General features: G+C 37.9%; 1 protein-coding gene across 1 annotated transcript; it reads right to left on the minus strand.

Annotated features, from left to right (window-relative positions):
- Positions 1-4,313: 4,313 nt before the first annotated feature.
- LOC110877404 lies at positions 4,314-7,398 on the minus strand. Its single transcript, XM_022125538.2, has 2 exons — positions 7,138-7,398; positions 4,314-4,689 (listed from the first exon to the last, which is right to left on the minus strand). The coding sequence occupies exons 1-2, from the start codon at positions 7,303-7,305 to the stop codon at positions 4,639-4,641; spliced, it is 219 nt and encodes a 72-aa protein (XP_021981230.1). The 5' UTR covers positions 7,306-7,398; the 3' UTR covers positions 4,314-4,638.
- Positions 7,399-13,145: the final 5,747 nt, after the last annotated feature.

A 13,145-nucleotide genomic window follows, 5' to 3' on the forward strand; every position in this document is an offset into this window, starting at 1 on the left:
GTTTGAAATACAAGTTTCTTCTTGTTAAAACTAAAACTAAATAGTGAAGTAGTTATACATCTTAGAGTATGCTCATGTATAGCACCGTATTTATGATCAAAGTTGTTATAAACTTTTGTAGTCATAGTCAATACATAATTTGCATGACTATACCTACCGAGTTTACTTGTTGGGGCATCATCCCTTTGTAGTTTGTTTGGCTCTTCCAAAACAATATTCATCATAGTCATAACCAGGCCTTGTATCGAGCGTGAGGTAGAACTTGAGCTTGATTTTTGAGACACGTTTATGTGTGTTGTCGGGCTATATTTATTTAAATAAAAATTAAACATTTTATTCAAAGCTTTGTTGAATTTGTCTTCAGTTTTGCTTTCAAATTTGGTTTCCTCTCATACATACTTAAATTGTCAAAAAATTTGTTTATAAGACACTCAACCCCGGAAACGTTGAATTTGTCTTCAGTTTTGCTTTCAAATTTGGTTTCCTTCCATACATACTTAAATTGTTAAAAAAATCGTTTATAAGACACTCAACCCCGGAAACATTTAGCATAGGGTTTAAAGCAGCAACTCAAGTAAAAACGGGGGCTTGGTCCAAAAAATATTTTTCAAAACTTTCTTTTATTGGTTTTATCATTAAGGAAAACAAAGAGTTAATTGCACGGATAGTCCCTGTGGTTTACCATTTTTTCACCTTTAGTTCCCACCTTTTCAAAATTACATGTATGCTCCCTGTGGTTTGATCGTTTATTACTCGGATAGTCCCTAGTAGGGATGAGCATATCGGTATCCGATACCGAACCGATACCGATACCGCCTAATACCGATCCCGAATTTCACCCAAACTAGGTACCGATACCGATACCGAAACATGTCGGTTAGGTATCGGTACGGTACGGTATCGGTATTATACCGTATTTTGAGGGTCGGTATCGGTATAATACCGATACCGTACCCTACCGATACCGAAAACGCCAAAAAGTGGATACCGATCGGGATACCGATCGGGATCGGGATCGGTATGGGATCGGTACGGAATCGGTATGCGATCGGTATTCGGTGGCATTTGCTCATCCCTAGTCCCTAGCGTGGATGAGGGTTAGATTTCTGAGTTAAATAAGTGTGAAATGACCTAAATACCCATTCTCTAAGGTGAGGACTATAAGTGAAAGGTAAACACATAATTTTATGGACCCACTTTAACTTCATCTTCCTCCCTAACCCATACCACCTCTACTTCGGTCCATCTTCAACACCAAGTGCCACCAATCCACTCTGGAATAAGAACCATTATTAAGCTCCGATCGTTTATATATGAACTCCGACAAAGAAATAAAACCTACCACCACCGATTCCTCAACCGACAAATTTGTCTCACCTCATCGTCGGTCACACATGTGAAATCATTATGGTCGCACCAAACTCTCTATCTCTTTCGTTCTCTCTCTCGAACTATAAAGTTACGCAATTCTTGTGTTGATGAAAGAAGCTTGCTGATACTTATAGAATTCTAGGAAGATGTTACAAAACTTTTTCTTGCAATTTCGTTCTCTCTGTTTTGTTTTGACCGAGTTGGGTTTTGGTTGTCGATGTCATGCGTTGCCTCGCCGTCGACTCTGGTTCTGTTCGGGAGAACGAGATTTTTGAAGGTTTGTTGTGCACAGATTCGTGATTTACTACTGTAATGAATCATTACATCATAAGAAGATTTGTTGAAGGGTTATTGCGATTTGATCCTAGAAAATTTGGATATGAAACATAAATAACTGGATCTGAGTGTGGCTCTGTATCTATTTTTTCCCAAATTTTCAGCATCTTTAAAATTGAAAGATATCAAATTATCTAGTTCCAATAAAGATGAAGTTCCTTCGAACCATCCAATTTAATCTAATTTCATTTTGGACAAGACCTGTGAAGCATAGAAGATGGGAGGGGGTTTGTTTTTCGGATTTGTAATATTGTATTTTATGTAGTGGCTGGAATCTTATCACCGGCGAGTTGGGGAAGATGACCATAAAAAGGGGAAGAAAGACAGAAAGAAAGGGAGAGGGTTGCTGGTAGGTGGCTTTTTAAAGTAGAGAGAAAGATGTGTCTGATAGAGGGAGAGAGATGGACCAATGGCGGTGGTGCGGTGGTCACCGGAAAATTGTGGTGGAGATGACCGGAATTTGGGTGTAGCCGGAGAAGAAAGAGAGGAAGGGATGGCCTGTGGGAGTTAAAAGATGGGCCCACTAAAATTTTAAAGTGTTAATTAACTTTATTTTGATGTTTTAATTATTTTTTTATAGGAAGGGTAATTTTGTCATTTTACATTGACTTAACTAGAAAAACTAACAGTCATCTAGTCTAGGGACTATCCGAGTAACAAACGATCAAACCACAGGGAGCATACATGTAATTTTGAAAAGGTGGGGACTAAAGATGGAAAAATGGTAAACCACAGGGACTATCCGAGCAATTAACTCAAAAACAAATTATATATATTTTCACATTTTTTTAAAGTTTAAAGTCATTAAAAAATACTTCCGTCAAAACTTTACAACATGCGGGATATTAAACCCCGAATCATTTTGTTGCTACCGTTTTGAAAACATCAAGAAATTAAGTGATTTTTTCAATGTTACGCCAACACATGTTCTTAAACGGGTGCAAGTCATATGCATCACTTAAACTTTTATGAAAACTTCCGAAAGGACCTATTTGGGACATTAGCACTTTCAAGTATGACACAAGTTAAATTTCAATGAGTCGGTACGTCCTAATTAGGACCTTGATGTTTGACACCAATATCGACACAATGGGCTGTATAATCTTGATATTTTTCCTTTTCAATTTAAAAACATTGTATAACACCAATCTAAAAGATTTTATATAGTGATTAACAAGTTTATTTTCTAGCCCGGTTCGCATTACTAAATTAATAATATGCGTAACACGAGTATGGAAAAAATGCCTTCACAAATCGGTCTATATTTTAATTAAAAATTTTCAATGGCCTTATTCGAGACATTATCGAACAATATGAAAAATATTTATTTTGTAAACCATATGTTTGTTTTGTATTATTTATAACTTTAAATAAGTTATCTGCGGTATGTGGAGACGGGAAACTATCAAACGCAATTTGCCAAAAATAAGGATCTATCTAATGGGCGGTTACATAAATGTACAATTCCAGTAAACCATATGGAGCCGATCAAACATCACCAGTTAGGTTCATGTCGGTTTCTAATTTTTCAAAAAATACAATTAAATCCTTGTTTGTTTTATTCCATAATTTTAAATAATGACGTCTAAGTTTGTTACAACTTACGCAAGTTTAGTGAGGTTGAAGCGTATCTCAAATCATATATGTTATCGGCAGAGCTTCTTAAATCACCACTCTTGCCATCATATCACGAGCTGCTTCCACCGAGTACTGAAATATATTGCCATCGGGCATCGGTACTCAATTCGGGTTGATCACCTTCCGGTATATATTTCAACGCCTGGCAAAATTTATTATTAATGTGTTTTTCAGAGGTGAGTTTGACTCGCTTTTTAACAAAGCGCTACAAAACTTGCAACGCGCCTTCGTAATCCCATCACTCATCTCCACTAAATCCCAATTGCACCAAATTTCCTTGGCTCGATTATGTGCAACAACCCCAACAACGAATGGGGCGGATGGGGTGAATGTAGAACCGACTCCAATAGATGATTGTGAACGGCTTATCATTTCATGAGAATAAGGTTACAAGAAAGTGTAAGAACGCGGCAAATGTTGAAAGTGTGAAACGAACGAGAGTGAACCGAGCGTAATTTTTGCGTCGGGTACTCAACCAATACAAATTACCACTATTTATAGTTGATGTTTAAGCTAAAAATCAATTTCTAACAGTAAAAATCAATCCCAACAGGCATATAGCCGTTCTAAACGGTCAAAATTCGGTTCTAGATAGGAACCAGGTAGGAATCTGTTAAGGTAGTAACTAGTTGGAACGAATTCAAAAAAAGGGTGGAACCAGGTCGGAACTATCAGGTATATATGGGTATGGACCAGTTCCTCCTACTACCGGGTAGGAACCGGAACCAGGTTGGTTCCACCGGGTCGGGTAATGAACCGGGTTTTTTTTGTGCACCTCTCCCTTCTACCTCTCAACAAACTCTTCCTTGTAATGAGGGCATAACTAACCATCTACCTCCTTGTTACATTTGTATTTCTCATGTTCTATCAAGACACATAATTTGGTCTTAGGATAGAGATGGAGAGAGTTACACTACTAATACATAATACATCTACATGAACATACATTTAGTAAAGGCTCATCCAAGAACAAGTGAAAATTTTACATGTAGCATCAAGCATTAAATTGTCACGATTGATATTTTTAACTACAATTATTTTTAACCCTGAAGCAGGTTGTTCTGTTCAACTAAAGTTTTGAGGCAATAAACATTCATCTTGCCCAACAGATAAACACGAGTCACCCACAAGGCATATAACAATTTATTTTTAATGTTCAACAAAAACGAGAATAACAAGTGCCGAGAGTAAGTAAGACCTCAAGAATATAGCATACAAAACAAGGGTAATCCGTAACGAAAAAGAAGTTTGTGAAGAGAGGCCTGGATTATCTCCACTGACTGGAATTGAATCTTATGGGAGGAACTTTCTGTATGGTCTGTTATTGTCTTCATCTTGCATATGCTGTCAAAACGATACATGAAATATGAATGTTCATATATATATAGAGTTGTTAAAATGTTATATCGACCCATTTACCTATGACTCTACGAGTAAGTTGCTTTAGGTTACATTAAAACTCAAATGGGTCAAATTAGAAAAATAGCTAAAAAGAGAACGGGTCAGATGGGCCCAAAGAGTATTTTAAATGCAAACAACCTCCAAACCGCTTAACTCAATATATTTAGATTATTATTGTTTTTGTAATCCTTTTCAATGCATTAACTATTTACTATCAAGTTTAAAGAAGGACAATATAGTGTTTTCATATCAATTTTCGAAGAAACCACACAGGTTCTTCACTAAACTATTGCAACAATAAGTTATTTAGCTCTACGGCATTCAAATATACATGAATGTTACTACCTTAGCATATAACTTGTTAGGTGCCTGTGCATAGCTAACAAGAGCATCAATATACATATGATACGAAATTTTACAGCATTCACAGCTGTATAGTTCAAAAAATTGAAGGATTAGAATTACTGGGTTGCTGTAAGTATTTCTGGTCGTTTTAGAGATAAAAAGCCGCTTTTTGAGGTTGTTGGTGATGCAGGGTTTATTTCATACTACAAACAAACTTGGTAATTTGACAATTTGTGAAGCTTGTACAGTTGATTAAAAGAACAAATTGATAAAAGAAAACATTAAGATCAAGAATTTGTTGGGCTATACATTTGAAAAATCATTAACTATCTGAGGTGCTGTATTACCCAATCATTCATAACTGCGAGAGCTCTTAGTTGTGCATAATCAAATCAGATTCTAAATTACAAACAAAAACTATGTGAGCAGCACTCATAAAAGAATTCCCAACTGGTCTTATTAGCTTTGATACCAATTTCTTATTTTCTTTAACGTATCCTAAGAAAATAGAAATGCCTCAAACGACTTTTTAGCAGATACATAGAACATAAAGATGAACTTAAAGTGGAATTAAACGCAACGCTGAATAAACTACTTTCCATGCGAAATTCGGATAAGCATTTTGGTAAATACTGAAAAGAAGTTTTATTAAGAAGCACAAACAAGTATAATGATACTAACATTCTACTAGAGCACATAAAAACGTAAAATGTAAAACTAAAACAATAAATGTAATATGTCATCCTAAAACTTCCTTAAACAGTTCCTTTGCGTATTTTAAGACAAAATTAGAAGCCGTCACCTCGTTACACTTGGAACACAGATTGCATGAACATGTTTAAATGTGCACCATACTACCATAGTGAGTTAAAATCACTTAAGAGTACTACTCAAATGTGCACTTTAAAGCCCAAATGCCCAATCTTATTAGTTCTTGTTCCTCCTAGGCCCTAGCCCTTTGGAATGTATTTAAAAATTTCTGGTTAATAGCTGTTGGGATCATACGAGCAACACACGAACAATAGTAAACATAAAAAGCAGTAAAACACGGAGATATTACGTGATTCAGTCATGGTGTGCATCCTACATCCATGGGGACAACTAGAGTTTTCTTTTTATTGAGTGATACTGATTACAAATACAAGATATTATATTTATAAACTAGAATTAGGGTTAAACCCTTTCTAAACATAAAACTAATAACTGGGCCCAACTGATTAGGGCCAACCGGACCCTAATTTGCTCCTCTTAATTCCCAACCGTCTATAAGTGGGCCGTAGCCTACATATCTCAACAATGGCTTGTAGTTGGATTTGGATGGATGACATTTCACCATGAATGAGTTGATGCATAGTTACACGTCATAAAGCACAATGAGATTTAATTACGATACACTTCTTTTTAAACTATTAATAGTTTCACCAACTCTTACAAAAGCCATATAATTAAATTTAATGCACAAAATGGCAGTCCAGTTAATTGATTCATAATCAATAACAGTAGAACCAAACATCAGAGTAACTCAATCGAATCTGACTAGTAAGTTAGTCTTCAAAGAACAAACACTGAACAATCACATAGCACCACCAAGCTTTTTCCCTAACCAAAATTTTTGAGATATGACTTAGCTGTGTCTACGGTCTACCGATCAACTGTCCACTCAATGGCAGCATGTTTTCTCAATCTCAATCACTACAGAAGCTTCATACCTCCATAACTCATAATTCAAACTATGCATATCACCTAAAAATATAGTTCAACAGAAAGCCCTAAACCCTAACCCTAACCCTAAAAAACCCAATTCAACTTCCTATTTCCATCAATCATAACCAAAATTAATAAAACTAAACACCAAAACATACAAACGACACATTATACACCTTCTTATAACAGAAATTACCCCTAATTTCTCAAAAATCAACTATATCTATCAATCATTCAATAACAAAACGTAAATCCTCAACAAAGCATCACTAATTCAGATCTGAAACAACAAACACGAAACATATACTCATATAAAAGTAAACAAAAGGTGTATAAACTCACAAATTCACGAACGGTGCCCTTGTAAACCAAGTAGGGGATCGCAACTCCGAAAATTCCGACGATAGCTAGGTTACGGCGAGTCCAACGGAAGTTGTGCTCCAGATTCTCTCTCACTGTGCCCCAATCTTCGATGAATTTGTTCTTGTTGGCTTCCATACCTCCTCCCATTTTGCTTGTTTGGTTGTTCTTCTGTCTTTCTCTCTCTCTCACACACAAACACGAAGATGAACGAACACTCCTGCAGTGTGTTTGGTTTGTTTTGGATACAAAAGATTTGGTGTGTATGGGCCAGTTTCCTTTTTCCTTTTATAAAGTATGGGCTTAATAACCTAGGCAAAATTGGATTTGTTCAAATGGGTCTGATATTAGTATAACATCGGGTCCATGGTTTTATAGTCTAGCTGCATCTTAGCGTGAGATAAGACTTTAGCACCAATATGTTCTGGGTTCGATTACCACAAGGAGGTTTTCCTATATTTATTGGGTTTCCTCCTGAATTGGTTTATAGGCATTATGCCTAGTGGAGATGGATATGATCGGGTGGTGCTGCTGGTGGCACGATGATACTCTAGTGGTCCGTCAGTGATCCAAATTTACTGTTCAAAAAAAAAAAATTAGTACAACATCAGCGTTAAAAAGGTAATATTGGTTCGGGTTTAAACTGGTTTAGGTTTTGGACCTTTTGTTCAATGGAAGTCAACATCAGTTTGAGTTAAACTGGCTTTGGGTTGAAACTGATTATGTTGGAAATATTAAAGATAATATTAAAGAGGAACATACAAGTTGGTATGTTTCCTCCATCCCACATTGGTGGAGTGAGTGAAGTTTGAATGGTTTATAAGGGATTACCCCTTATGGGCCTCCATAGTGATAAATGGGTTGAGAAGTGGGCGAAGCCCACACGCGCGTCGAGCCGAGCCGAGCCGCGAGCTCGCGAATGGTCGCGTTTGAGGCGCACTTTGCACTTTGCACTTTGCACGTTATCATCGTCGCTAGGAGCTGAGGAGCTTTTATTTTTAGCTAAGGTTCGGTTTCAGGTGGGTCAGATCTGTAAACCGAATGAGATGAGATAAGAAGGAGATAGAGATGGATTCGAAAACAATGGGGGTTATCCTATAGAAAATCGAATTCGTATAATGATAATTATCCAGTTTTCGAATTCGTATAGGATATGTATACATTATTTCGAATTCGTATAGGATTGATATATCACTCCCTATTTTTCTCATTCTCTGGTATAACCCACACCTATAAATAAAAGCTTCCTGTTACCCATTCATACACTGATAATTTCGCAGCCTACTCTCCTCCATCTGGGTGTTCGTGTTTTCGTTCCAGCTTCTGCGTTTTCTGGTTTCCATTGTTGTTGGAATACCAGATCAGTTCTGCATTAAATCCTGGGAGTTTACGCTGCAACTCACAGCAATACGAGCGCGTAAAATCCTTTAAGGACAGGAATCATCCGTGCAGTTCAAGGCTTTCGTTCAACGATCTTCGCCAGGTTGGTTTTAATTTTCGTGTTCTTTAAATTCGTCCAACAACGGGACAGTCTCCTTCTACCTTTCTTTAATCAGTTTGCTCAAGTTGGAACAAACTGGTTTGGCTGATAACTCGGTAATTAATAAATTAATTGTTTGATTAAATTATTTTTCAACAATCTTAAAGGATTTTATTTGTGTTTTAATCAACAGAATTAATGGACTCTGAACTACCAACAGCCAATCTGAGATTCATGAATCAAGAGTTTGTCAAGTTGGACAGATTCGATGGTCAGAACTATACCCGCTGGGCGGACAAGGTTAAGTTCATGCTAGTTGTGCTGAAACTTTACTATATCCTTGATCCTGACTTGCCTGAAATCCCTGATGACCCTCCTGGTGAAGCAGGAGAGCTCCCAAATGAAGATTTGGCAAGGCAAAGACTTATCCGTAAGGAAGCTGAAGATCTTTGTCTGGGCCACATCAAAAATTCTCTTTCGGATCGTCTCTATGACTTGTACGCGCCAATAAAAAGTGCTAGAGAATTGTGGAAAGCTTTGGAAGATAAGTACAAGGCTCATGAAGAAGGTACTAACAAATACCTTATTGCCAAGTACCTAGACTTCCAAATGGTCGATGACAAGTCAATCTTGGAGCAGGTGCATGAACTCCAAGTTCTTGTTAACAAATTGACTGCACTTTCTATTCCGCTGCCAGAAATATTTCAAGTAGGGGTCATTATTGCAAAATTGCCTCCTGGTTGGAAAGATTTCTCAAAGAGAATGATGCACAAGTCTGAGGACTACTCTTTGGATGAACTGTTGAAGCACCTTCGAATTGAGGAGGAAACGCGCAACAGGGACAAAAGAGGTAAAGTCGGATCGAGTGTGAATCATGTTGCTGGAGGATTTGGTCATAAGGGAAAAGGGGCATCATCAAAGAATAAGAAGTTTACAGCACCAAAGAAAAAAGAATTCAAGAAGTCACAACACACTAACAACCATCAACCAAAGAGGCCTGGTAAATGTCATGTTTGTGGAGAAATAGGGCATTATGCACGAGAGTGCTCTCAGAGGAAATCTGGATCTACGGTTGGTTCTACGAGTGCTATTGATGTTGAGAAAGTCACCAATCTAGTGGCCAATGTGGGTCTTGGTGAAGTTAACATGCTTTCTCAATATACACGCATTGTGGCATGTAGAGGATGGTTTTTGGATTCTGGAGCCACTGTTCATGTTTGTGGGAATCGTGGCTCGTTTCTTACTTATGCTCCTGTTCCTCAAGGAACAGTGGTGGTATGTGCTGATGGACATCGTGTAGAGGTTCGAGGTAAAGGCACGGTGCGGCTAAACTTCAGAGATGGTCAAGTGGTTACTCTTCAGGACGTGTTGCATGTTCCTGGTATCACCAAGGGTCTTGTTTCTGCTGATAAGTTTGATCGGAATGGTTACAAGCTGGTTATCAAGAATCTCCGTGTGAAATTTTCTCTACATGACATCTATGTGGGTCAAGCAAAGAACACGGGTGGAATGTATCGTCTTGACTTAGCTGAAGATGGGATTGGTGAAGAAGAAGATTCGGATCAAGGGGGCGTTTCAGTGATTGACGGGTTTGGGAATGAAAGTGATAGTGATAGTGGTGGTAGTGTTAGTTCTAGTATTGGTGAATGTAATGCAATTGGTTTTGATTTGAATGAAATTATGTCTTCTGATTATATCGCTTGTTCAATTTCTTTATGGCATAAACGTTTAGCTCATACAAATATTAAAAACATTGAAAAAATGAAAACCAAAGGTTTATTAAAATTAAATGATAAAGACTTTGAAAAATGCGAAACTTGTGTTAAATCAAAATTCACAAAGAAACCTTTTCCTAGTGTTCCTAAATGCAATACATCACTACTAGAACTAATTCATTCAGATATTTGTGAACTGAATGGAGTTCTTACTCGTGGGGGTAAGAGATACTTTATCACTTTCTGTGACGACTCGAGCCGATACTTATATGTTTATTTGTTGCATTCAAAAGACGAAGCTTTTGAGGCATTCAAAATATATAAGGCTGAGGTTGAAAAACAAAAGGAGAAACGCATTAAAATTCTTCGCTCGGACAGAGGCGGAGAATACTTTAACCGAAAGTTTGATGCATTCTGCGAAGAAGAAGGCATCATACATGAGAGAACTGCACCATATACTCCCCAACAAAATGGTTTGGCTGAGAGAAAGAACCGAACCTTGGTAGAGATGGCTAACTGTATGTTAAACCAATCAGGTCTACCTCGTAATATGTGGGGGGAAGCTGTGTTAACCGCATGTTATGTTCATAATAGGATCACTAGTCGTGTGATACCTACGAGTCCATATGAGTTATGGAAAGGAAGAAAACCAAACCTAGAGCATTTGAGGGTTTGGGGTTGTCTTGCTTACTATCGCGTACCTGATCCAAAGACACTCAAACTTGGAGAACGAGCTTTCAAGAGTGTATTCATTGGATATGCTTCGCATAGTAAATCTTACCGATTGTTGGATGACGAATCAGGTGTAGTTGTAGAATCCAGAGATGTGGAATTCTTTGAGAACAAGTTTTCTAGAGATGATGAAAACTCAAATGGCACCACAACTTCTAGTACTTCTGAGAAAAGGGTTCAACCCTCACCAATAGTTGAAGAACCAAGGAAAAGTACTAGAGTTAGAAAAGAGAAAAGTTATGGAGATGATTTCTTTTCTTACCTGGTTGAAGGAACTCAAAGGAAAGTGACGAGAGAGGTCATTTTTGCTGTAAATTTGGATGATGATCCTAAAACTTTCAACGAGGCAATGTCATCAAGAGATGCTCCTTTGTGGAAGGAGGCAGTCAATGATGAAATGGATTCCATTATGGGAAATGGAACTTGGGAATTAGCTGATCTACCCAAGGGAAAGAAACCTATTGGATCCAAATGGATTTTCAAAAGGAAGTATCATCCAGATGGATCCATCTCTGCCTATAAAGCGAGATTAGTCGCTAAAGGGTATGCAGAGAGAAGGGGTCGACTATTTTGATACCTATGCACCTGTGGCTAGAATAGGTTCTATTAGAACTCTAATAGCGGTGTCTGCTTTGAAAGGGCTGTACATCCATCAAATGGATGTAAAGACAACATTTCTAAATGGGTATCTAAATGAAGAGATTTATTTGGAGCAACCAGAAGGGTTTCTGATGCCTGGACAATAGAACAAAGTGTGTAGACTTATTAAATCTCTGTATGGTTTGAAGCAAGCTCCTAAACAGTGGCATGAGAGATTTGACACCACTGTGACTGCTTTCGGGTTTCGACACAACAGTGCTGACAGATGTATTTATACTAAATGCGAACCCGGTTATACAGTCGTGATTTGTCTTTATGTTGATGATATGTTGATCATTAGCACTCACCTTGAAGGTATTTCTGAAACTAAGAAATATTTGTCCTTGAACTTTAAGATGAAAGATCTTGGAGAAGTTGATACCATTCTTGGGATCAAGGTGAAGAGAACTGGAAGTCAGATTTCTCTTAGTCAATCTCATTACATAGAGAAAATTCTGACTAAGTTTCAACACTTAAATATTAAAGAGTTTAATACTCCGTTTGATCCAAGTGTGAAACTTAATGTGAACTCTGGAAGAGCAGTGGCTCAACTGGAGTATGCGAGTGCTATTGGAAGTATGATGTATGCAACGCGTTGCACTCGTCCTGATATTGCTTTTGCTGTAAGCAAACTGAGTCAGTATACTGTTAATCCAGGGACAGAACACTGGAAGGCAGTGGGTAGAGTACTTGGATACCTGAAAAGGACCAGTAACTTAGAACTGACATACACGTCTTCTTCCAGAATACTTGAAGGTTATTCTGATGCAAGCTGGATTGATCGCACAAATGATTCAAAATCTACAAGTGGGTGGATTTTCACTCTAGCAGGAGGAGCAGTTTCTTTGGCGAGCAAGAAACAGACGTGTATTGCCCACTCGACTATGGAAGCTGAGCTCATAGCGCTAGCTGCGGCTGGTAAGGAAGCAGAGTGGATTAGAGATCTACTTACTGACATCCGTCTGTGGGATGTTCCAATGCCGTCTATTCCCATGTATTGTGATAGTGAGGCCACACTATCTAAAGTGTACAACGCAATGTATAATGGGGGATCAAGACACATAGGTCTTCGGCACAATTATGTGAGACAACTGCTTGAAAGTGGTACCATCAAGGTTGTCTATGTCAAGACAAGTAAGAACTTGGCAGATCCATTTACTAAACCTCTGACGAGAGATTTGGTTGTGAATACCGCGAGAGACATGGGTCTAAAACCACAATAGAATCGTTAGTGATGGAAACCCAACTTGAACTTAGTGCTCCTATTTCTCAAGTTTAATGGGTAACAACGAAGTCACTTAACGATAGAAGGTACTATCAAATTTGATAGATCCATGTGAGGTATGATAGTACGTCGTTGCCGAGAACAAGGGTGAGCTTATGCTCTTAACAAAGTTTTGGAGGCATCCAAGCAACGTGGATGA

This window comes from Helianthus annuus, chromosome 9 (genome assembly GCF_002127325.2).
Source record: "Helianthus annuus cultivar XRQ/B chromosome 9, HanXRQr2.0-SUNRISE, whole genome shotgun sequence".
NCBI lineage: Eukaryota > Viridiplantae > Streptophyta > Magnoliopsida > Asterales > Asteraceae > Helianthus > Helianthus annuus.

What these genes read in the sequence shown, in the direction of transcription:
- LOC110877404 (XM_022125538.2), bottom strand. Translation starts at nt 7,305, where the DNA reads ATGGGAGGAGGTATGGAAGCCAACAAGAACAAATTCATCGAAGATTGG. An exon ending in AGGGCACCGTTCGTGAATTT is followed by an intron (nt 4,690 to 7,137) that starts GTGAGTTTATAC and finishes TCGTTTTGACAG; the next exon opens with CATATGCAAGATGAAGACAA.